Genomic DNA, 26,905 nt, shown 5'->3' with positions numbered 1-26,905 from the left:
TCACATCACGAACAAACAACGCCATTGCAACCAGCTCGTCCATTTTATTTCCAAGAGACCTCACAATCCCCATTAGAACAGATGGAACCGCCGGTTTATACCTCCTTCTTTTTGCCTGTACCTTATGGCCCGCCCTGCACCCCCTAAACGGCCTCCACACATCCCTAGGAATCCTCACTAGTTTAGTAATACCTTTCGGCATATCCTTACGAATCTGTATTAACTCTCTCCTTGAATATTTAATCACAACAATGGTACCCCTGTTAAAAACCACAGAAAAACAATTAAATTCCTGTTTAGAATCCACAAACAGTTCTTCCTTTATTCCTCCAGAATACTGAGGTCCCTTTGAACTTCCAAAGTCCTGAGTGTCAGCTATCTCCATGGACTAACCAGATGATTTAAGGCACGATAACAAATCAGATTCCCCTAACTGCATCTTCAATAATGATAATATTGGAAGTATGGAAAAAATAGAAAACAGCATTTGGCAAAAAAGCCCTCCTAATCCCTCCATCCTTGTTCGCACTGGTTGCCTCATCAATCCGGCATGGGCCCCTCTGTCCGTTCTGGCAATGAATGTCAAGTAATGGTGGACAGAGACCTCTCCAGTTGGCTTCCAGTAGTTTACCGGCAGGTTCTCACCTCTCCAGCAGAAATTCAAAGTCACTGTGTAACGTCTATGGCCGGGGGTCGTCGTTCAGACTTACCCCTTGACGATCCCGGCCATGGACATCTATCTTCACGTCGTCAGCTCCCTCCAGGGAGACGCCGGCACTGTCTTCCGGGTACTCAGACTGATTCCCGCAGGACGCGCGTGCCCACACGTGCACAGCCTTAAAGGGCCAGTACGCGTCCAGCTGTCACCAATCAATTATCAGTCCAAATGGCTGCTGGACTATAATAAGGGGCTCTGCCCACTGGTTCCTTGCCTGAGCATTGTTGTATACCTAAGTTTGTCTTGCAAATGGTCTACCAGTGTTTTACAGTTCTCAGTGTTACCCGTTCCTGCTGCCTGTACCCTGTATCCCGTGCTATCGTATCCACAAGTGAAAGTCAAGTCGTGCCTTCCTCTGCACCCACGGTGCCACCTGCTAATACAGTCAAGTCGTGTCTTCCCGCTGCATCCGCGGTGTCACTTGCTGTGAAAGTGAAGTCGTGCTCCCGCTACTGTCTACATTGCCTCAGGTACCCGTTCTGAACTATAGACATTGTTTTGTACCTTGTTGGCCAGCTGCTACTCCGCTACGCGGTACGGCCCAGTGGGTCCACACCCCGCACAGTGACACACTGCTGGTCCGTGCTCTTTCACAGCCGGACCAGCACTTCCTCCAACTTCACTCCTCCAACTTCCCTCCAAACACCCAGCAGTCTTTCACTGCAGGCCCCCTGCGGTTTAGGTCAATGCACCATGCGGTCCTGCTCTCTCACAGCTGGTCCAAAACTGCGTCTCCTTCTCTCCAGGCACACCACAGAATCTCTCAGCTGTTCACCTGCACTTGTCGGTCTGTGTACCATGCGGTCAGGCTCTCTCACAGCCAGACCAACACCACCTGGAGCACACGTACCTGGAGGTCTGGCTCTCTCACAGCCAGAACACCGCTTCCTCCTACCCCTTTGCTGGAGCGCTGGTTCACCGAGACGTCCCCCTACAACTCGTCACGACTCCTCTCCTTTCATCATCCAGCGCCAAGTCACTCACCGCCGGCTCATTCATGGCTACAAAGCCGCACCGCCGTGAGTCGTGGCGCTCAGCTGCCGACTCAAACACCTACTCCAAGCTCCCGGGGCCAACCACCCTAGAGGGACATCCTCTCCTCCTGGATCCTCCGACGCGCTCGTCCTCTACACCGAAAACGAGACGCTTACAGCAGGTACAAAGACAGACACAGACTGACATGTTCTGAAACGGGAGCTGCTCCTGCTTGCTGCCACTCACGCGGCGCACCACTGACCGTGCTCCTAATGTAGTAGTAAAAAAAGCAGCTGACGTTTTCTGGTTGTTGTTTCTTGGGACAGGCGTTTATTTGATGACCGGCTTCTCCACAGTAGAAGCCAAGACCTAGATTTCTGTAACTAACCTATTTGTCCAGTTTCATTAGGTTAGGTTTCAATGCCCTGATTTTCAAAGGTTCCCCAGAATAACTAAGCTTCCTTAGCTGCTGGTGTGGAAGTCGGCACAAAACTACCATCTTGGAGACGTTCTTGTAATTTCGTATCCAGCCTAATAGACAGTGACATGGTCAATTTGAGTGAATCCAGTGGTGGATTGTGGACCAGCATGTACTTGACGGCAGCATCAGAGGGGCCCAAATAGTATTGACTTCTCAGAGCAGAGTTATTCCATTCGCAGTCAATAGCCCAGTGTCTAAATTCCAAAAAAAAAAACAACTGAGTGCTTTCCGTGATGTAGTGAACAGATCTCACTTTCGGCAGTGGCCACCAGGGGTATCGCTAGCACCGGGCCTTCGGGGCCCAAGCCCTGGATCTTTGGCACGGTGCCCCGGATCCCCGGCGACTGGCACATTCGTGTCGCAGCGGTCGCAATTGCGACTGGTCCGTAGCTGCCCGCACCGCATCTGTAAGGCCGGATTCACACGAGCGTGTGCGTTTGCGCGTGCAGAAACATCAGCGTTTTGCGCGCGCAAAAGGCACTTGACAGCTGCGTGTGTCAGCCCCGTATGATGCGCGGCTGCGTGCTTTTCGCGCAGCCACCATCATTATGACACTCCGTTTGGATGTTTGTAAACAGAAAAGCACGTGGTGCTTTTCTGTTTTCATTCATCCTTTTCACAGCTGTTGCGCGAATCACACTGGTCGCACGGAAGTGCTTCCGTGTGGCATGCGTGGTTTTCACGCACCCATTGACTTCAATGGGTGCGTGATGCGCGAAAAACGCTCAAAGAACGGACATGTCGTTACTTTGACGCAGCGGACCAACGCTGCGTAAAAATCACGCACATGTCTGCACGGCCCCATAGATTAATATAGGTCCGTGCGACGCACGTGAAAATCCCGCGCGTTGCACGGACGTATATCCCGTTCGTCTGAATAAGCCCTAAAAGTTACTACAGTAGCTGAGGCCTATGTAATCAAATACACGGGCCCCTGTTACTATAGTATCGACAAATACTTACCCATCTTCCTTCCCGAGCACAGCGGAAGTCCTGACGTCTTCTCGGATGACGTCACAACGCTAGATGGTGTTGGGACATCCGCTGCACCCGGAGCCGAAGAGGAGGTAAGTGTAACGTTACGGTCTGCTGGGGTCCTGTATCTAAGCATGCCTTGTGGTACGAACGTAAAAACGCCCGTAATTATGGGCCCATAGACTTCTACTGGCCACGGGTACCTCCCCGTATGCTTACGGGAAGGTGCCCGGGCCGTTGAAAAATATAGAACATGTCCTATTTTAGGCCGTAATAACGGCAGGGGCAGGCCCACAGAAGTCTATGGCGCTCCTGTAATTACGGGTGACTACGTGTGTGCACCCGTAATTACGGGAGCGTTGCTAGGCGACGTCAGTGGATAGTCACTGTCCAGGGTGCTGAAAGAGTTAAACGATCGGCAGTAACTGTTTCAGCACCCTGGACAGTGACTTCCGATCACAATATAGATCAATGTGTAAAAAAATAGAAGTTCATACTTACCCAGAACTCCCTGCTTCTTCCTCCAGTCCGGCCTCCCGGGCTGACGTTTCAGCCCATGTGACCGCTGCAGCCAATCACAGGCTGCAGCGGTCATATGGACTGCCGGATCATCCAGGGAGGTCGGGCTGGATGTCGAAAGAGGGACGCGTCACCAAGACAACAGCCGGGTAAGTATGAATTTCTTTTAATTTTACCTCGGAAAGGGCTGCCCCTTCTCTTTATCCTGACCTGATAGAGAGAAGTGCTGCCGATTAGTGCAGTACAATTTTACAGCGAAAACGTGCCCGTAAATACGGGTGGAATACTGGTGACACCGGACCCGTATTTACGGGTACGTGTCCGTAAATACTGGTGCAATACGGGTCGAATACGTGTGACCAAGGACCCGTATTTATGCCAGTATTTACGGGTGGACAAAAATACGGTCGTGTGCATGAGGCCTAAAAGTAGGAAAACATAAAAAAATCCATATAAATTTAGTATCGCCGCAATAGTAACGACCCGCTGAATAAAGTTATGATGTTATTTATACCACACGGTAAACGGTGTAAAATTAAGACGCAAAAACAATGGCCAAATTTCAGTTTTTTTCCCAGTACCCCACTAAAAAAGTTATTAAAAAGTTAATCAATAAATTATATGTACCCCAAAATGGTGCTATTATAAAATATAACTTATCCCGCAAAAAAAAGTCCTTATACAGCTATGTCGACGCAAAAATTAAACAGTTATAGTTCTTTGAATGCGACGATGGAAAAACTTAAAAAATTGCTCAGTCATTAAGGTTTAAAATACCTTCGGTATTAAGGGGTTAAGGGCCCAGTATATCTTGTACAGATGTATTCATTGGCGATCCACACAGTTTTAAGGAGTTTTTAGCACAAGGAATATGTGGGTATGTTTATAAAAAAAATTATGCGCTTGTTAATTATACTAAAACACTGTGTCTATAATAAATTATATACAGGAAATGATGTCACGTACTGTAAAAAGCGTGCACTGAATCTTTGTAACCATGCTTGATAAAGACCCATGTTGGGTTGAAACGTTGCAAGTTTTTTTTATGCTTGGTGAATAAAACACATTTTCGTTGGATTATCCTGAGTGCTGCAGTTTCTCTCTACAATTTGTATACATTTGTTTCCCTTGGACGAGGGATTATCTCTGCTGCGTGCACCACCCATGATTGGGGAGTTGTCCTTTCCTGCTGGTGAAAATTGACCTGGTTGTGCTGCTGATCTCTTGAACATATCCTGTGGATATGTCATAAATGTCTCTGATGGGAAACCCCATTTAAATGCACCTCAACCGCAATGTCTGAATGGACCCTAAGGCCATGTTCACACGGCATACCAATGGGAAATACACTGTTTAGATCATATGAGGCGTATTTTTACGCTGCTGAATGAAAAAAACGCCTCAAAACAATATGTTTCGTAAAGAAGTGCCATGTTAAATCTTGCAGCATTTTAGAAGTGTGGCTCTATCTACAAGAGGGGGGGGGGGTGACACTATCTATAAAGGGGGAGTGTAGCACTATCTACAGGGTATGAGTGTGCCACTATTTACAGGGGGCTTTCTGGCACTATCTATAGGGAGTGTGTGCCACTCTACAGGGGGTGTGTGTATGGCGCTACCTACAGGGGGCTGTATGGCGCTATCTACAGGGGGTTGTGTGCCATTATCTACAGAGAGTGTGTGGCACTATCTTCAGGGAGGGATGCGACACTATGTACTGGGGGGGGGGGGGTCGCAGCACTATCTACAGAGGGCACTATGGCATTATCCACAGAGGGCACTATGGCATTATCTACAGAGGGCACTGTGGCACTATCTACAGAGGGCACTGTGGCATTATCTACAGGGGGGCATGTGGCACTTTCCACAGGGGGCTGTGTGTGGCACTATCTACAGGGGGCACTGTGGCATTATCTACAGGGGGGCATGTGGCACTTTTCACAGGGGGCTGTGTGTGGCACTATCTACAGGGGGCACTGTGGCACTATCAACATGGGCTGTGTGTGGTACTATCTACATGGGGCATTGTGGGGTACCATCTACAAGGGGCACTAATCTACGCTGTTTTTTACGCTACCAGTAGTGGTAAGCACATATTGCCTAGCCTTTTTTATAATTGGAGCTTGTAATATAAAGGGCCTCGGCTGGTGGATACATGCAGACAATACCCGTAGCGTTAAAACCAGAGGGTAGTGGGAGCGTGGCGAAAATAACCTTCGTTCTTAGCATATGTCTCATAACTAGTAATTAGTATTTCTTCCTATTTATTACTCTTTTAATCCTTGGCCGCAGTTTCTCAAACTTGTATCTCCAGCCTACAGTGCAGGGCAATTGTAGCAACCGAGTTTCAGGTAAAGACGGGTAATATTTATAGAAGATAACACTTCAGTTAGAAGACCTTGAGATGTTGCCTTCTTTCAAGTTCCCCAAAAGACACACCCACCAGATAAATCACACCCACTACATATGCTGTGCCCCAATCCGTCTCCATAAAGTGTCCCTGGAAAAATGGTTCAAATTTTGGGAGCCATGATAGATATATCATAGTTTTGAGGCTTGAGAAAGGCTCCAGTGGATGGAGCTGAAATGTTGCACGGAGGGTAATAAAGTACCTCTAATTTATTCACTTTATCTACGGAGTGCTGCCTAATTTTTGTTCTCCCTCTCCTCTTCTATGAATATATATCTATAGATAGCGATACAGTAGTCTTATTTGCTATGTATTAAAAAAAAAAAAAGTCCATTTGACTTGGCCAAGCTATTCTATGTATTTCCCCTTTAAAGCGGGCAACGAGCATGTCATCCCTTCATATATCCATCAATGTAAAAAAGAGACTGAACATAAGTGACAGCAACCTTCATTGTTTTCATTAGACGCAAAGACGTCCGGGTCTTGTAGTTTGCGAACTCATCTGGGACTGACGTTGAACAGGCGTTAAGGACTACAATCCCCGGAATGCCTTGCGGCGACCGGAGGTTCCTGGTACAGCATGGCGGGGGAAATAGATGAAAACATTCCCGTGTTTGAGGTGACACATGTGTGCACTAAGAAGATACATGTGGCCTCCTTTGGACACCTGTGGAGACAGACACTCAGCAGTTGCGAACTGAGTCTGGCGGAGGAGTCCTGCGTGGACGTGGAGGACGACGAGCTGGCTGTAGATCTGGGCTGCACGACGAGCGTTGCTGGGGAGATCAAGAGCCTGTGCAGGTAACAGCCCCTGGACAGGGAAGGATACCGCGCATACTCGACTTATCGATATTTACGTGCAGAGTATGCCATCTATTCGGACTTTTTACAGAGACCCCCTAACCGTGTGTGTGTACATAGCATGGTAGACGCTCTATGTAAGAAAGGGTCACTGCTTATTACCTGTTGTCCAGTCGGAAAAATACGTAAAAACGTAGGGCCTGTTCACATCACCGTTCGCTTTCTGTTCCGGGGTTCCGTCGGGTGAACCCCGCAACGGAAAGTGAAAGAGAAACCACAGCTTCCGTTTCAGTCACCATTGATAGCAATGGTGACGGAAACATCGCTAATGGTTTCCGTTCGTCACCATTCCGGCAGATTTCCGTTTTAACAACGGAATCAATAGCGGAGTCGACTGTGCTATTGATTCCGTCGGAAAACCGGAAACCTGCCGTAATCGTGACGAATGGAAACCATTAGCGATGTTTCCGTCACCATTGATATCAATGGTGACTGAAACGGAAGCTATGGTTTCACTTTCCGTTGCGAGGTTCCCCCCGACGGAAACCCCAGACGGAACCCCGAAACGGAAAGCGAACGGTGATTTGAACATGCCCTTATCTGTGGCCCTCCGTTTCTATTAACGTGATGTCACGTCACCACATTGGCCTATTGGTGGATTTTGTGGTCACATCGCATTGAAATTGGCATCTCTACTTTTCAAGAAGACTGGTGGCGGGGGACAGGGATGACATTCATAAGCTAAGTATATTTGTTATTTTTTTTGTTCCCAGCTTGATAAAATACAAACAAAATGCAAAACCAATATCACATTGAAAGCTTTATTTAAAGGGGTTACCTTTAAAGTGTAGCTAAACGTTTGACAAACTTCTGACACATCATAGTGACATGTCAGAAGTTTGTATTGGCGGGGGTCCGAGCACGGAGACCCCCACCAATCGCTAGAACGAAGCAGCTGAAGTGATCGTGTGAGCGCTCAGCCGCTTTGTGTCTGTTCGGCTGTTTCCGGATATAAATGGATCAGTGTACGGACTCAATAGAAAGTCTATGAACTCGTACTCCGATACATCGGCTTTCCGTAAAAAGCCGAACAGACACGAAGCGGCTGAGCGCTCACACGATCACTTCAGCTGCTTCGTTCTAGCGATTTAGTGAGGGTCTCAGTGCTGAGACCCCCATCAATACAAACTTCTGACTAGGGATGTCACGATACCAGAATTTGGACTTCGATACCGATACTTTGTGTAGTATTGCGATTTTGATACTTTGCCAACAGTAGTAATAATAAAAAAAAAGTTCTTCTGTTTTCTGATGTGAGGCGCGACGTGTGATGAATTTTGAACGCGCCTCACATTAATAGTAATTAATCCCATCATGCTTTTCAGTCATAATGGGTTAGGCTGGGTTCACACGACCTATTTTCAGGCGTAAACGAGGCGTATTATGCCTCGATTTACGCCTGAAAATACGGCTCCAATACGTCGGCAAACATCTGCCCATTCATTTGAATTGGTTTGCCGACGTACTGTGCCGACGACCTGTAAGTTACGCGTCGTCGTTTGACAGCTGTCAAACAACGACGCGTAAAAATACAGCCTCGCCAAAAGAAGTGCAGGACACTTATTGGGACGTTTTTGGAGCCGTTTTCTCATAGACTCTATTGAAAACAGCTCCGAAAACGGCGCAAAAAACGTGAGTTGCTCAAAAAACGTCTGAAAATCAGGTGCTGGTTTCCCTTGAAAACAGCTCCGTATTTTCAGACGTTTTTGGCTCATCGTGTGAACATACCCTAAATGTGTGAGTGTACATGATGGGGTTAATTACTATTAATGTGAGGAACATGGAGGGTAAATTCATTGCACCTCACATTAATAAGTGAATGAAAGCAGTGTTTATTTCATTTTTTTACAGCGTACATATCATAAATGATGCAAAAAAATAGTTGTGCGCGCCATTACTGAATGTGTGTATTTTATGTATTGAGACTTATTTTAATATTTATTGTAAAAAAAAGGTGAATGTGTATTTTTTTTAAATTTAACAATACTTTGTTTTTACTTTATTTTTAAACTTTAATGTACTGACATATATCAGATATATGCCAGTACATTAGCCTGTGGACGAATAGCACACAGACAGTTGTTAGGGCATACCTAAGTATGCCCTAACAGGAAATATGGTAAGACAGTCCTGGAGGCCGCCAATGGACCCTCGGCTGTCTGCCCATATATGGTATGGCCCTCGATCGCGTCACAGGAATTCCCTGTGACGTGATCCATTGGCATCCCCCTTCTCATTTTCCCCTGAATGCTGCAGTCTTTGCAGCTTTGATGGCAGCATTCAGGGGAATAACGGCAGAGATGAGAGGTTTCTCTGATCTCCGCCAGCGGGGCTGCGGCTGTGTAATAGTCATTGCCCCGCTCCTGACAGGAAGCGCGCACGCGGTCAGCATGAGGTGATGCGGCCGGCGCTGCACTAATGAGCGGCGGTTCAGGCACTGAAGACAGAGCATGGGGGTGTTTTGCAGTGCGCCCGCCATGTTCTGTCTTCAGTGCCGCAGATCATTAGTGCAGCGCCGGCCGAATCACATCCTGCTGACCGCGCGCACTTATCAGGACTCAGGAGCGGGGCAATGGCTGTATTACACAGCTGCAGCCTCGCTCTCATACATTCATCTGTTACTATACTGAGCGGTGCGGCTGCGCAGCTAAGTATCGAAATACAGGAAATAGCGGTATCGAACCGTTTGGGGATGCACAGTATCGAAGTTTCGATGCACCGTGCATCCCTACCTCTGACATGTCACTATGACATGTCAGAAATTTGTCGAATGTTTAGCTGCACTTAAACTTATTTAAATTGGTGGGGAGTCTGAATACTTTGTTCCCCACCAACTGCTAAAGGGTAGTAGCAGTTGTAGCATGTAACAGATTGGGGGGGGGGGGGGGGGTTAGGCTGGTTACTGCCCCGCAGAGGAAATTGCACAGCAAGAACTCCGGATGACACAGATGTAAGATGCTGAACAGAGCTTTACTACAACTGAGGCACGATCTTCACGGTTACATTATTTGGTACACAGGCTTGACAGCTTCACTAATAAATAGGCTCTATACTGATCGGTTTCTGATATAACTGGTGAGAACCGGACACTGTTGGTTAAAAGTTCAGCCCCAAGTTAAACTTGTGGTGATGGAGAACTTTGTTCTAATATGAAGTGCTGAGCTAGCAATACGCCATTCAGCCTAGCAATACAAAGTCTTTTGGGTGGATCAGTCACTTACCTGGCAATCACAACTGGCAGCTCTCACCAGCGTCAGACTGGTCCTCCGACATTGTCTCCCTGCCCCTCTGCTTACTCTTGTAGGCAGGTCCGGCGTTGGGGCCCCCTGGCTGCGACGGGGTCCGCGGCATGAGGAGACCCACGCTGCCCGTCACATAAATGTTATGTGCAGGGTGGCACGGGCCCCCTCATGCCCGGTGGTGTCGGTAGCACCGGAGGGGGTCCTGGTGCTAGCGACTGCCACATTCACTTATATCTGCGTCCGCAGATACAATTGAATAGAATAGGCTGCAGGCCACGTTAGGCCTGCAGCCTATAAGCTGCTGGGACGGAGTCCCTACTAGGGTTTTCACGATACTTTGCGTAGTATTGCGATTTTCGATACCAAAATGATACTTTGCCAACAATAATAAAAAAATAAGTTCATCCATTTTCTGATGTGAGGCACGAGGTGTGATGAATTTTGAACCTCCATGTGCCTCACAATAATAGTAATTAACCCCATTGGGTTAATGTGTAAAGTACATGATGGGGTTAATTACTATTAATGTGAGGCACATGGAGGTTCAATTCATAACACCTCGTGTCTTACATTAATAAGTGAAAGAAAGAAGTTTTTTTATTTTTTTTATAGCGTACACATAATTGCCGTAAAAAATTTGTTGTGCAGGTTATTACAACCGCGCCAATACCGAATGTGTATATTTTATGTATTGATACTTATTTTAATGTTTATTGTAAAAACAATGTGTGTCTTTTTATTTAACCTTACTTTGTTTTTACTTTTTTATTTTTAAACTTTAATGTACACTGATCGTATACAGGCAGTTGTTAGGTCACACCTCAGTATGCCCTAACAACAGGAAATATGGTCAGAAAGCCCTGGGGTCCTTCAATAGACCCTCAACTGTCTGCCCGTATATGGTATGTCACGTCACAGGGATTCTCTGTGATGCGATCCATAGGGCATCCCCCTTCTCATTTTCCCCTTGAATGCTGCGTTCAGCTTTGATCGCAGCATTCAGGGGAATAGCGGCGGAGATGAGAGGTTTCTCTGATCTCCGCTAGAACGGGGTTGTGGCTGTGTAATACAGCCAGTGCCCCGCTCCTAACAAGTGCGCACGCGGTCAGCATGAAGTAATGCGGCCGGCGTTGCACTAATGAGCGCAGGCACTGAACACAGAACATGGTCTTTTGCAGTGCGCCCGCCATGTTCTGTCTTCAGTGCCGCCACTCATTAGTGCAGCGCTGGTCGCATTACATCAGCAGCGCTTGTCAGGACTCGGGAGCTCATACATTCATGTGTTACAATGCTAAGCTGTGCACGGCATCTAAACAGTATCGAGGTTTCGATGCATCGTGCATCCCTAGTCCCTACGCAGGCCGGCGTGATGACGTCGTTGCAAGACATCTGAGATGGTGGAGCGCTCCGTCCGTCGTGGGAACGGGGCTAGGTAAGTGCAATTTTTTTTTGGGGGGGGGGGCTGTGTGGCGCTGTCTACTCGGGGGGGGGGGGGGGTGCTGTGTGTGGCGCTATCTACAAGAGATGGGGCTGTGTGTGCCACTTATTATTATTTTTATTATTATTGTGGGGCCTAAAGGTTGTACTATTAGTGTGTGGCACCGAGGGGGCATTATTTCCACCTGGGGAACTGTAGATGGTGAGGGTTTTGTAGAGGGTGGGGAGGCGCTACAAAATCAAGAAGCCAAAGATGTTTGTGTTTCAAATTCTGCAGAGGCGATTTGTAGTTGGGAGAAGGCGTCAGGGCAATCTGGGCCGGATGAAGAAGAAAATGAAAAGTGAGCGACTCCAATCTGATGTCACTGGATTTCACTGTATTGTATTAAAGGAGTTTTCCCACCTTAGACATTTATGGCATATGCACAGGAAATGCCAAGAATGTCTGATAGATGAGTGTCCCAGCTCTGGTACCCACAGCTATATCTAGAACTGTAAATTCCAAAAATAGTGTATTGGGTATACGTTTAAATTTGATTAAAAATTTAACTGCCTGTCTAAACGTTTAAAAATAATTTTATTATTGGTATTTTAACCCCTTCAGGACCCACCCTGTTTTGGCCTTCAGGACACAGCCGATTTTTTTCAAATCTGACATGTTACTTTATGTGGTAATAACGTTGGAATGCTTTTACCTATCCAAGCGATTCTGAGATTGATTTCTCGTGACATGTTGTACTTTTATGTTAGTGAAAAAATTTGGTCAATTAATTTCGGTATTTATTTCTGAAAAACCCCCAAATTTAGAATTTTTTTTTTTCCTAAATTTAAACGTATCTGCTTGTTAGGCCTCATTTACACGAGCGTGTGCGTTTTGCAACGCGCGTAAAAAACGCAGAGGTGATTAATGCGAGGCCAGCCTACAAATAGGCCTGCTGGCCCAATCCCTGCTTGCTGGGAAAAGCAGGTTTTGCACCTTAATTTCTGCTGAAACCCCAGTGTGTGTTTCTCCATTGAAGTTGTAATTGGCTTTGCACGGCACACTTATGCCTTCTCAGTCGCTGGCACGTGTGCTTCTTACCTGGATGATCTCGCATCGTTTTGGGGAGCGTCGACCCATGCTGCAGCACCAGACGCGTGGAAGATGTCGCATTTGGGTTCATCCACTTGTGGCCCAACGTACGACGAAAGGCCATTTCCATACCCTGTATGAGGACTTACGACGGCATCCTGAAAAATTTAGAGCGTTTTGCCGCATGTCTGTGGGCACATTTGACCTTCTGCTTGAGCAGATTCGCTCTGGTATCACCTACAAGAATACCAACATGAGACGCTGCATTTCGCCTGAGGAACGTCTGCTTGTGACCTTGAGGTATGTGTGCAGTTGCAATTATTTAGTCAATGACGCTGTCAGTTTTACCAGCCCCCCCCTAACATGTGTTGTGGCTTACTTTTTCTCTCTCTTTGATTTCTAGATTTCTGGCCACAGGCAATAGTTATCATTAGTTACATTTTGAATTTCTTTTGGGAGTGACCACCATTTCGTTCATTGTCACATCCACCTGTGTCGTGTTGTGGCAGAGGTTAAAGACCACGGTCATGCCTCAGCCCACGACAGAACAGTGGCTAAGAATTTCAGAGGGATTTCTTAGAGCAAGTGACTTTCCAAATTGCATTGGTGCCCTAGACGGCAAACACATTCGTGTGAGAGCCCCCACGCAGTGGCTCGCAATATTATAACTACAAGCAGTTTTTTTCGATGGTATTGTTGGCCTTGGCGGACACTAATTATTGTTTCACTATTGTTGACATCGGCTCGTATGGAAGCTCGGCAGATGCCCGCATATTCCGTTCATCAAGAATAGGGAAGCGACTTGTGAATAATCGACTGGCGGTGCCGGAACCTTCCATCCTCCCTGGCTCCAGCGGACCCCCAATCCCGTATGTCATCGTGGCGGATGAGGGGTTTGCCCTGACAAGGCAAGTCATACGTCCTTTTGCAAGAAGGGGCTTGGATGACAGTCGGCGCATGTTCAATCTCCGCCTAGGCCGAGCTTGTCGATGTGTGGAATGTGCCTTTGGCATTATGTCGAACAGGTGGCGTGTCTTTCTGACGACAATGCAATTGCCCATGCAGAATGTGACACGTGTTATACAAGCGTGTGTCGTCTGCATAACTTCTGCCGCATTAATGACGCTACCTTTGATGCAGAATATATCCTAACACATGCAGGCACCAGCGACACTGTCCCGGTTATTCCTCTCGGCCGATCTCTCTCATCCGGCCTTCGAGTGCGGGATACTTTGGCGGCATATTTCGAGTGCCCATCAGGACCCGCACCGTGGGGGCGTGATGACCTTTGAAGGGTTGTCTGTTTTTTGGAGGCTTCACTACACACGTCACATGTGGCCAGGGTGTTATTCAGTTTTTGGGGTTCGTGTTGGGTTAGGGACTCGCAAAACATGAGCACCCTTGACGCGGGTTGCGAGCTTACATCTGTCGGGGTTTGATCAGGACATTTGACATTTGGAAACATGCTTTCTGGAGATAGAATGATGGTCGGCCAAAAGTTAGGCGAGTCCAATTGCGAGTGTACTTAGTGTGCTTCGGGTCCCATGACAGCACCCAAACGTTCTCATCTGTTGCAAACTATATCAAACCCCAATAGATGAACTAAAACCTCATAACACGTGTGCATGCATTGGGGCCAAAGGCCAGAAGTGTGTGAGGGTATAGACAAAATAAATGTGGGGCAAAGATTGTGTTGAGGGGTGTGAAATAAAAACAACACACAATTGAAACAATGAACATCCATGTTTTTTGTGTTCGTATTTCACACTACAGAAACATGGTGTGGACAGTAAAAAAAACAAAGACATTGTAATAAAAAGAACACCAACATGGTGTAACCAACATTAGAGGGCGAGTTGCCATCCCGTAGAACAAATTGGCCGGCCAACTATCAGGACACCAACACACTCACAGGTGTTGGTAGTGGTGGCCCGGGGAGGAATAAGCAGGCATTTCAGCACCACTATGCTGGACCTGGAGCTGCGGAGGTTGTTCCTCGCCAGCATAGTGGTGCTGATGTTGTCCGTGGTACGTTGGGGCAGGGAAGGGGGGAGCCATAGGGCGCATATAGGGGTCCGGCCGTGCCATCTGGGTGGCTTGATGGTAGGTTGCCGGCAATTGGGGCGTGGTGGCCGGCATGGCAAATCCGCGCCACTGCTCTATGGCCGTGAAGCAGTGGTTTGGATTGTGGGGGGGGTGTGGAGGCGTCGATCAAGGTTATGATCGACGCTTGTAGCCGGGCCTTGCGATCCATAGGGACCAGGCGGAGTAGGGGAACTATGCTGCGGGCAAAGAAGTCCTGGCCGTCCTCATCCGTGGCACGGCTCAGAATTTCCAACACCCGGCTATCAACTTGGACACTGGCGGAGGGCTGTGGAGCACGGCGCCGGCGAGTGGTGGTACGCAGGGGGCGCTCCTCAGCCGGAGAGGCGACGGCCCGTGCAGACTGGACAGGGGCGGGGTCCAGGGGTGTCGGCTCCAGGCTAAGGGGCAGGACATGGGCAGCAGGAGGTTGCGGCAGAGACTCGCCGATGTCCGTGTCCTCAGCTGTGTCCTCCAAATTGTCGGTGGTTCTGGAATGGGAAAACAGCGTTAGAACACAATATAGAACAATGCCCACAACAACACGATGGAAAACAGGACATGGGCGCGCACACATTAAACACATGCAAAAGCACAATCTCTTACGTGCGCATCTCCATAATGTCCTTCAAGAACATCAATTGTTTGGTATACATGTAGGGGCGCTTACGCGAGCCCCCATCTACGCTGCGTCCCTTTTCCCCCATTTCTCCTGAATTGGTCACGGCAGCTCCGCCACCGTGTTTTTATATCTTGGACTGTTGGAGGAAAAACAAATATAACGCCATAAGAACTCTGCCCTCTCACTAAAATGAGGGGCCCTACCCTGCCAATGACATGGTACACGGGATGCGCCTGCTACACAAAAGGTCATTGGGCAATTGCGCGGAAGACTCATACAGGCCCACAGTTCTTCAATAGGGATGACATTGCATTGCAGGAAAAAACATGATACTCACCCAACCGACTGCGGTCCCGGGTTCGGCCACTCTCCCATTCCTCTCCAAAAAGCTCCTTTGTTACCTCCTCCCAGGCGTCCTCCTTGACCGTGCGGTCGTGGTACGCCTCCGCGCGAGTGTCCCAAATAGCCCCATGGCTCTGGACCAGGCTGATGAGGCGCTCTACGTCAAGCCCACGCGGCATGGCAGCAAATCTCAGTGGAGTGTAATTTCTCTGACACAGCCTAGCCCACTCGCAGTGAAAACGCAAGCACTTCCTGGTTTTTGTTTGCTTTGTCCAGCTTTATAAACTCTTTTGCATGGACAGAACAAGTGATGCGTGAAATTCGCGCATGCAACGCAGGAGCATCCGTGTGCCATGCGTGGTTTTCACGCACCCATTGACTTCAATGGGTGCGTGATGCGCGACAAACACACGATTTTAGAACATGTCGTGAGTTTTACGCAACGCACTCGCGCTGCGCAAAAAACACGTACTGTCTGCACTGTCCCATAGAGTAATATAGGTGCGTACGTCACGCGTGAAAAGCACGCGCGGCGCACGCGCGTATTTTACGCTCGTGTAAATGAGGCCTAAAACAGATAGTAATACCACACAAAATAGTTACTAGTTAACGTTTCCCATATGTCTGCTTTATGTTTGCATCGTTTTTTGAACATTTATTTTTCTAGGATGTCACAAGGCTTAGAACTTTAGCAGCGATTTTCTCATATTTTAAAGAAAATTTCAAAAGGTCATTTTTTTCAGGGACCAGTTCAGTTCTGAAGTGGCTTTGAGGGCCTTATATATTAGAAAATCCCCAGAAGTCACCCCATTTTGAAAACTGCACCCCTCAAGGTATTCAAATATGCATGCACAAAGTGTTTTAACCCTTGAGGCGTTTCACAGGAATTAAAGCAAAGTAGAGGTGAAATTTACAAATTTTATTTTTTTTGCCGAAATTCATTTCTAATACATTTTATTTGTATAACACAGAAGGCTGCTCCTCCGAGGCTTCCATACATAGCAACCCGGAGGTCATTGTCTGGCCTCCGATTGCCACGACAAGCATCGGCAGCCCCCACAATCACTTAGTGGGGGCTGCCAATGTGCTTCAAACTCCTTAAATGCAGCGAACGCAATCTGTTGCCGCATTTATGGGGTTAATTGCCGAAATCAGCGGCGATGGTCCGCTGACCGGCAAGACTGGAGTGTCAGCTGTCAGGGACAGCTGACCTCCCGGTTCCCGGACACTGTCCATTAAGTGTTCTGATGCGGGAAGCAAGCCCTCTGCAGGACGTACAGTTGCGGCGCAGCGCGTGAAGAGGTTAAAAGAGAAGGGCACTAATGCCTAAGAATCTGAGTACAGGCGTTGGCAGCACAGATCATAGTCCTTTGTGAAGTGTCTGCCATATGATAATTCAAAGTTCACTGAGCTCATATGCCGATACAACACTGCACAGGAGTAGTAAACTAAACTACTGGTCTGTTTGCCAGAGCGATACACAAATAAAAGTTTTTTTTTAGGATGTCTCAGAAACACTAGTAACAAAAACCTTAACACTTATAACATTGGTTTGTTTGCCAAAGAGGTGCAAATTTTCTTTCCCTACGCGTTGCTGCAGCCCTGTGATACAGGGGAGCGTCCTTAGGGGTATAAATTGCTATGAGTATATTCTCACTGCCGGTCAGCACATATTAAGCTGTTTGTTTTTTTGTATTATCCGGCGTGCACTACACACTGATGGCTGGCCTAGTGCGCGCCGGGGAAACTGAAGAGCCTTCTAAGGCTTAGCCCCGCCTACATGATACGCGTCATCGGAACCTCGACCAACCGGTGTGTCAAACGTCACACTGACGCCCACCAGCTGGAGCGGCCTCCTTAGTAACGTCGCGTCCAATGAAATGGATGCACCAAGCATCAGGTAGTCACTAGGGGAGCTACAGGCGGCTACATCATACACCGCTGAACAATTAAAGTAGAAAGGGATGCATAAAGCAAAGGAGCCATTCAGAGTGCGAGAGCAGCATGATGGACTAAGTAGGGTGAAAACACACAGCACCTCAACTTAACCAATTAGATACGTATCAATACAAGTATGTGCGGTGTGAAGCTGCCTCGAATAGATAAATCAGCAATACTGAGTGAGGCCACTCATCTTATACGTTCTCCAAAACCTGAAAATAACGCTGAAGTAGACCTAAATAATAGGCAGGGTAGGTAGATGATAAATGATAAATGAAACATGCTACGAGGGGGGAACAATGATACCTATATGATTTTGTAGTTCTAGGTTGATGTCCAAATTAGATATATGGGAGGAAGGATATCTGTTCATTGAGCTCCAGTGACTTGATGGTTTGCATCCTGAAGATCCACTGGGCCTCCTTCTGCAGAATTCTCCTATCCCAGTCCCCACCTCTTGCGGATGGTCGAACATGTTCCATCCTCTGAAATATAGGGACAGTATGATCTCCTGAATAATGTTCCCACACGTGTCGAGATACTGATGTGTCTTCTCTCCTAGCAATGTCACAGATATGATACCTCACCCTTCGCTTAAATTCCCTCTTGGTCTTTCCAACCTATTGTGTCCAACATATACAGGTCAATAGGTATACCACCCCCTTAGTCAAACAGTTTATAAAGGTTCTTGTATCAAACGTTTCTCCTGTGCTTTTGCTCGTAAAGGTTTTGGTGTTCCAAATAGAGCTACAAACTTTGCATTGGCCACAACAAAAAGTTCCCTTCAGGTTTGATGATAGCTAGGTTGTAGTTTTACCCATGTCAAGGTGACTGTACTATTCTATCTTTGATGTTTCGACCTCATTTAAAAGTGATCTGGGGCCTCTCACCAACAAGACTACCCACATCTGGATCTGCTTTCAGGATATCCCAGTAGGAAGTAAGTATTCTCCTGACGTCCTGATGAGCAGAGTCATAGGTCCCTATGACTCTGATAATTTCATCCTTCTCTGGGGGAATTTTGGGATTCCCTATTGCCCCAAGGGCATGTTGGTAAGCTGTTTTAAGTACACCACTAGGATAGCCTCTCCGTTTAAACCTATTTTTCAGACCTCTTGCTGAAGTCTTGAAATCTGATATTGTTGTGCAGTTTCATCTGGCCCTCATATACTGCCCCTTAGGTATACCTCTTTTAAGGGGTATAGGGTGCCAGTTATCCCACCTGAGCAAATTATTAGTTGCGGTGCTTTTTCTGAACATTTCTGTCTCTATATAGGGAAGACGGATCTTGGCTATCTTGATATCAAGGAATGTAATATTCCTTTCCTGAATCTCAGCTGTAAAAAAGAGGTCGAGGTTATTGATATTCAGAACGGATACAAACTCCTTAAACTCATCAGATGTTTCTGACCACAGGATGAAGACGTAATAAATAAACCTAAGCCACATCATAATGGAGGAGGTATATTTTATCCATTTTATCACAGAACACAAATTCCCTCTCCCACCAGCCCAGGTAGAGGTTAGCATAGGTGGCGGCACAAGGGCTGCCCATTGCAACCCCCCTGAGCTGGTGGAAGATATTTTGGTCAAAGAGAAAAAAATGATGTTCCAAAACAAACCTAAGTAACTTAAGTACAAATTGGTTATGTGCATGAAAGTGGGTTCCTCTATCCTGGAGGAAATATTCAATGGCTTCACATACCAAGGAATGGGGGATGGAGCTATAGAGTGCCTCCACATCGAGACTGGCAAGAAGGACATTGGGGTCACATCTAATACCCTCTAGTTTCCGCAACACTTCCATCGTATCTCTGACATATGATGGAACTGCCGTCACAAAGGGTCTCGGGATCTTATCAACCTAGATATTGGCATTCTGGGATAAACGCCCAATGCCCGAGACAATCGGTCTCCCTTTGAGTGGACGAAGTCCTTTGTGGACCTTAGGGAGACTATAAAAGGTAGCCACCTGAGGACATTTTCCCCACCACAAAGTCCAGTTCATGACCATCAATAATCTTCTCACACTTGGCCTCAACCACAATTTCTTTAAGCTCAGCCAGAAAATTATACGTTGGATTCTCAGCCAGGACATAATATACCTTGTCCTTAAGTATGTTCATGCACATAGTTATGTATGGACTATGGTCCATAATAACCAAATTTCCCCCTTTGTCAGAGGGTTTAATTATGATTTCAGAATCATTCTCAAGGCTCTGAAGCGCCACTAATTCCTCCCACGATAGGTTATGACTCATGTAATTTATCAGCCTCCAATCTACTCAGTTGGTCAGTGACCATTTTCAAAAACACATCCAACAAGGAGTTATCGTTAAGGGGTGGGTTCTTGGTTGAGGGCATTCTTAAATCAGTAAAGGGCCCCTCAACCAAATCTCTCTGGCCCTCATCCCATAACTCCTCAAGTACCCTGACGTGAGGAAGGTCTTCCTCCAGAATCCCCAATTCGTAACATTGCCGCTTGTCGTGCGTCTTGAAAAACGTCTTCCGTTTCAATTTCCTGATTAACAGGTTAAGGTGTTTGACCCATGAAAAAAGGTTAAACTTAGTAGTGTTGTATTGGCATATGAGCTCAGTGAACCTTGAATTATCATATGTCAGACACTCCACAAAGGACCTATGATCTGTACTGCCAATGCCTGTACTTAGATTCTTTGGCATTAGTGCCCATCTCTTTTAAAATACCAATAATAAAATTATTTTTAAACTATTATATCTAGAACTGACCGGAAAATCCAGGCGGAGACCAGTGGAGAGAGAATCACACGTGTGCGCAGCTCTCTCTATCTTCTGTTGTGTGGTTGTTATGGAAAAAGCCGAGCAGCTCTTGCGCGACTGTTTCCGTTACTCCAATTGAACAGAATGGAGAGAGCTGTGCGCACGCGTGACCCTCACTCCACTGGTCTCCGCGGTCAGTTCTAGATATAGCTGCGGGTACCAGAGCTGGGAGCCGCATCTATCAGACATTTTTGGCATTTCCTGTGGCTATGCCATAAATGTCTAAGATGGGAAAACTCTTTTAAGTTATATGGTCTGCAGAGCGCTTGTTTAGGACTGGTGTCTACCACTATCTGCTCACTATGTGGTGGTAATATTGGTCTTTTGGTTTACTACGCACGTTTTGCTACACAATTAAGAGTGGTTGCATTATTTCTACATAGCGGACTGGTGGGCCCCAAGAATTCTTTCCTCTGGTGGGCCCAAGGTACTCCAGTCAGACACTGGCTCTCGCCCTGCCCGGCTACACGATCCGGCAGCTCTAGCCCTGCCCGGCTATACGATCCGGCAGCTCTAGCCCTGCCCGGCTATACGATCCGGCAGCTCTCGCCCTGCCCTGCTATACAATATGGCAGCTCTCGCCCTGCCCAGCTATACGATCCGGCAGCTCTTGCCCTGCCCGGCTATCTAACAGCGTCTCAAGCCCCGCTCGGCGAATCCACCCACTCTGTGCTGACTTCTTTCTCCCTCTCCTGCTTATCCCACACGCATCACTCTTTGTCTCTTTCCTCAATCACTCACCAACTGTCACTATATCAAAATCGTAATTTTGTTTTTAAAGGCTAGGCTCCTACCGTGTTTTTTTTTTTTTTAAAGGGGCTGCATGCCACCTCTGACGTTAATGTGCCTTCACGGGGTCCCGTCTGTACAAAATACATAGTGCTCTATGGAAAATAACCTTTTCTCCTAATACGGATACAGTTGCCTAACATAACATTAGGTGCTTAACATATATACATAAGTGGGTTCGGGGCACACCCTACAGGCACGCTTGGAAGAATCATACCACTTCGACTTCTGTTGCCTCCACTCTACTTTTTTTTTTCTGGAGCCTCGCAGGAGGCCATTGGCTATAAAAAAACAAAAAACGTTAACAACTGTTTTGTATGTACAGAAAAAAAGTGCCAGAAAACCTCTTTAAAGGGACATTCCCAACATCGTAATTATGTCCCATGCAATCACTGTTAAAAAATTTTTTTTTTTTCAAATAATTAACAAAAATGAACCTGTTAAAAAATATCACCCTATTAAATACCCCATCCCTAGTTTGGCATTACCTGGTTGCCCCCTGTTACCTCCTACAGTAGTTTTTTTGCTGCAGGCTGAACATGCGCAGATCTTCACCGCTTTGTCAGTATAGCGGCTTTCTCCTTGCTCTTTGCTCGCCCTGTGCCTCGCTCGCCCTGTGCCTCGCTCGACCTGTGCCTCGCACGCCCTGTGCTGCGAGAATGCACAGTTCAGGAGTGCTTGCCATTCAGCTCTGCTTCTTGTTGTCGGCGTACAGGACACTTAGGAGAGTAAAAGGTACACCTGGGAAATGTAGTTCCCAACAGGCGCACAGTGGTCACGTGGTCTGCCATACTGGAACGTAGATTCTGCCAGCATTCATGTTATAGAGTGACGAAGTTATGGAGGTCCCCATTGAAAAAGTAAAAGACTTCGGAGGTTCGTGCATGCACACCTAGTGTGCATTTTTAATATTAAATGTATATGGGAATTTGAAATTTTTTAATTAGTCAAGCCTTTTGCATACCTGAAAACAAATGCCTGTAAAGACATTTCCACGCTTTAAAATCAACCTCGTTATTGCGCATGAGACTGAATGCTGAGCTGAAGAGGGAGTGCCGTGCCCCTGCACTATTGTTGTATGGTCCAGCCAATGAGAATTCTCTTACAACCGCTTGCCCTGGGCTGTGTGTAGACAAGCAGCTGATTGGTTTTAAGCGCAGTGGCCTGGGACGAGAGGCGCAGCCTTCTATCTGCTCTCACTGGGATCACAACTGCAATTGCGTTGAGTTCCGAGGGCTCTTTTTAGAACCGCCCCTGGATACTTGTTGACTCTGCTTCCAAGTGGGCTTTTAGACTCGGACAGGTAACTGCTGAGCCTGGGATTAAGTTTCTGCAGGGAACAACCTCCCTGGCTTTTAAGGTACACAATAACTAGAAGTCAGCAGCACTTTTAAAGAGGTTATCTGGGATTTTTAAAGTTGTTGGCCTATCCTTAGGCTAGGCCTTCAATTTTAGATCGGTGAGGTTCCGACTCTTGGCATCCCACTGATCAGCTGTTTGCAGTTTGCTTTTTGTTCGTACTTTGCACGCGACGTTGCAAAGGATAGATATGAATTGCATAGCCTAAAAAAAAAAAAGACAAGTAAAGGTATTATCTGTGGCACTGTGTAGATGATTGGGTGCTCTTGGTAGGGTTTCCACCACATAGAACATAGAAGGATGTCTACTTAGGCCCTATTCACACGACCGGGAAACTCGGCCGTGTGGCGGACGTTTATTTAACGGCTGTCACACGGCCACAGTAAGAACAATAGACCCCAAATGGAGCTATTCACACGGCCGTTTTTTTTTTTGGTGGGCCGTCAAAATATGGAGCATGCCCTATTTTGGGCCGTTCTTCCGGCCACACGGCTCCCATAGAAGTGTATCGGGTAGTGTAAAGCACGACTGTCACTTGGATGTGACCCGAGTGACGGCCGTGCTTTCTGCCGCTTGCTCACTCTCTACTCCTCTTCAGTTTTTTTTTGCTTCCTGTAGGAACGGAATCCCTAATCCCTAGCCACAGCATTGCCGAGGCCGGGGTTTCTGCCCCAGGTGAAGTCTCTGACTTCACTGTCCATATATGGACAGTGAAGTCGGGGACTTCTCCTGGAGCGGTCCCCTACAGTGGTGCTATCTACAGGAAGGGGGGGGGGGGTGCCATCTACAGGAGTGCTATATACAGGGGGCTGTGTGTGTGGTGCTACCTACGGGGGGCAGTGTGTGGCAAAAAATTGTCAAATTCAGAAAAAAACGTCAAAATCGGCCATTAAAAATGGAAACATAGCCCGGAACGGATGTAGAAGGGATGCAAAAAGGCAGAGAAAAACGGCTGTTTTTATCGGGCAACACTCGGACCCTGTCGTGTAAATAGTGCCTTAGGCCCCATGCACAAGACCATATTTTTCGTCCATCCGTAAATACTGTCTGTAAATACAGATCCGTAAATCCGCATATACGGAAGGGTGTCCGTAAATACGGTGTGTAATACATCTGTGTTTACGGATCCACAAAAAACAGGGAGGAAACTTGTGTAATCCCCTGGTGTCGCATAGCAATACTTCCGTAATTAGGAAAGCGCCCATAGACTTCTATGGGAAGTCCGTGCCCGTAAAACGCTGTGTGTGAATCTGTCTTTATTCATAAAAAAGCAGAATCATGTTTTCTATATATGTTTAAGTTCATCAGTGTACTGTAGACCTATTCCTCACGCACATGACCGTATGCGCCAGCCGAGTCCCGTCAGTGATCCGTGGAAAGATAGGACATGTCCTATCTTCACCAGCTGAAGTGAATGGTCCGTGAAGACTATCGGGTGGCACATCGGTCGTTTTCAACTGGCGTTACTGTGTGTCAAACAAGACCATGCTCATGAATCCTAATATATCCACTGATTTAGGGTGAAGTCTCGCTAATTTCCTTTGATCAGTTTTTCTTATTTGGTTTGACGGTTTTACTTTTTACACGTTTGATCCATGTGGCCTCATCAATTTCCACGCAATTAGCTGAGGTAATTGTCATAGACTGTTGTTTGCTCAGAGATACAAGTATGGCCAATCAGTTTGGTTTCCTTCAACCAGGCATTAATTCATTTTATTTTTTTATGTCTGGTGATCCATGTATCGGTCATATGATGGAATGCGTATGTAGGTTATCCAACTTCTAATGACAAGCGTAGTTGGTTGTTTTGTACTTACAAAGACTTGATTCCATTCAAGCCCCTAAATTTAGATTTAAGAGCTTACACAAGGCAAAGCTGCGTGCAGAAACCCTGTACATCGGGTTCACGTGCTAGATCAGAAAGCACTGCCGCCAAATGGTTCCTCTGTGAGGTGCCGTAATAACCTCTACAAGTATAACTTCATAATGTCACGTGTTGGGGTTTGAAATCGGGGGGCATATGAGTACAGTATGCACCCATAGCAACCTATGGGCACCATATTACAGATCTATTTTATGTGGCAGTGTGCATGAGTCCTAAGGAAATGTTCACATGGTCAGGATTTGCAGAAGCCCAGGATTTCTGCCATTGAAGCTCAATGGAGCTAATCTACAGCTTTTCAGTGCAGAATCGGTGGGAGTATTGAGCATGGTGGGACATGCGTTGCGATCATTAATTGGCGCAGATTTACTCTGGAGCTAGTGAGTTGGGAAAGAAACAAAACACGTTCATATGCTCTGCCGGAAGAATTTGCAGCAGATCCTGTCCATGTTTAGGCATGGAATCCACATGTAAATCCGAACAGAATCCAGATCATGTGAACATGGTCTATAGGTGGGGAAACGGATAATGGCTTAGTTGCAGTTAGCAGGGTCTTTGCACTGAAGGGCTGTTTTAGCTATCCCTCTGTCTGAAGCATTGACGTGAAGGGAACCACTGTGGTCATCGGGTTTGAACAGGATAAAAAAAATATATATATCTCATTTTGACTCTAGCCCTTAAAGGGAATGTGTTGTTAGCAAAACATGTATTTTTTTTTTTTTTTTTTTTTTTTTTTTAGTTAAAAAAATTAGTGTGTAGGTGATTAAACATTGTTCTAATTTTTTTTATTTTTTTCACGAGTCAGGAAATATTATAAATTGGATTCAATTTATAATATTTCCCAGCACTGGTCACTAGATGGAGCAATTCCCAAAATTGCAGCATTGCATGTGGTAAAGCAACCACATTGGTTTATGCTGCAAAATTGGGAAAAAATCCCTCGCTCTAGTGAGCTCTGAGAATCCCCCCCTCCTTTATCCTGCCTAGTGCCGGGAGAAACGAGGGGATTGAACGGTCTAACCTCCTACACTGTGTGTCGCCATTTTTTGAGCTAACACACAGTGTAGAAGGTTTACATACACTAGTAAAACACACTGAAACACGAACATACATAGAAATCACTTACCTGCTCCAGTCGCCGCCGCTCCCTCCGGTCCGTTCGCTCAGTCTGCTGCCGCTGCTCCATGTGCACAAGTCCGGAAGCCGCGACCGGAAGTAGTAATCTTACTGCCCGGCCGCGACTTCCGGTCCACAGGAAAATGGCGCCGGACGGCGCGCATTTCAAATCGGACTGTGTGGGAGCGGCGCATGCGCCGTTCCCACACACACGGCGTACACCATAGTGGATGGAACGGGCCCCGTTCGCAGTCCCTATGGGACTGGAGCTGCCGTATTCCATGTCTGTATGTGTCGTTAATCGACACATACAGAAATGGAAAAAAAAATGGCAGCCCCCATAGGGAAGAAAAAGTGTAAAAATAGAAAAAAGTAACACACAAACACACAAATAAATATAAACGTTTTTAATAAAACCCTAACATAAAAGTGATATAAAAAAAAAAATTTTGGTGACACTGTTCCTTTAAGACGAATTATTTTTTAAATCCGGAAAAAACATTTCTGAGGTTGTTTTCACACGGTGCACGTGCAGGTTTTTTTAAATCGCGATTTTCTGCAGTTTCCGTGCGAACTGCAGCAAATCGCACTAAAAACACATTCAATATTGCAGTGCGGCTTTCAGCCGTGTGACAAAATAGTACCGTGTGAATACACCCATAAATGTCCGCCTTGTTCACACTGTCAATGCTGCAGGTACAGGCAAAACAGCTCACCAAACTGATGATTCTGCAAACAGCAGTATAGATCTGAGCTTCCTCTTGTAAGCATCACTTGAAGGTGGTGGTGGTGAATGGGAGGTTTTGCCCTCAAATTTGCATTTTTAGACTTTGACTAGAGGCTTCAACTCCTTATTCTCCTCACATTTTAAATTGACTGTACTGCACGTTTTCAGTGTATTCTACCTCAAGGACGTCAGTTTGAAGTATAATTAATGGTTCATTAGAGCAAACATTATGACCTAAATAAGATGAGCTGTATTCCTGTGGGTACAGTGCTGCCAGGTTGTCTCCCTAGAGAACATTTTCCCTCTACCTAATATTCTTTCCATCTCCATTTTTTTTCTGTGATTCTGTATATCTTTAAGGCCTCATGCACACGGCCGCAGCCGTGTGCATGGTCCGTGACAACGGCACGGACGGCCTGAGGAGTGTCATCCGTGGGCCGTCCACAATCTCGGAACATGCCCATAAAAGTTGTGCATTTATTTCAATGGGGCTGGACCGCAATTGCAGACCATTAAATGACTTGTCCTGAGTTTTTGCGGTCCACAATTGCGGCCC

General features: G+C 46.6%; 2 protein-coding genes across 2 annotated transcripts in view; one reads left to right on the top strand and one right to left on the bottom strand.

Moving 5' to 3' along the window:
* The window catches only part of TTC39B (tetratricopeptide repeat domain 39B), a 335,062-nt gene that overhangs the window by 224,131 nt on the left and 84,026 nt on the right, over nucleotides 1–26,905 (bottom strand). The window lies entirely within an intron of this gene.
* SNAPC3 (small nuclear RNA activating complex polypeptide 3) overlaps nucleotides 6,608–26,905 on the top strand; it is a 76,657-nt gene continuing 56,359 nt past the window's right edge. Inside the window, exon 1 of the mRNA XM_075851905.1 lies at nucleotides 6,608–6,879. Within this exon, the coding sequence (XP_075708020.1) occupies nucleotides 6,659–6,879 (221 nt within the window). The 5' untranslated portion in view covers nucleotides 6,608–6,658. The remainder of the gene's footprint in view (nucleotides 6,880–26,905) is intronic.

Source organism: Rhinoderma darwinii, chromosome 1 (genome assembly GCF_050947455.1).
Source record: "Rhinoderma darwinii isolate aRhiDar2 chromosome 1, aRhiDar2.hap1, whole genome shotgun sequence".
NCBI lineage: Eukaryota > Metazoa > Chordata > Amphibia > Anura > Rhinodermatidae > Rhinoderma > Rhinoderma darwinii.
This window is presented reverse-complemented; position numbering and strand designations above follow the sequence as displayed.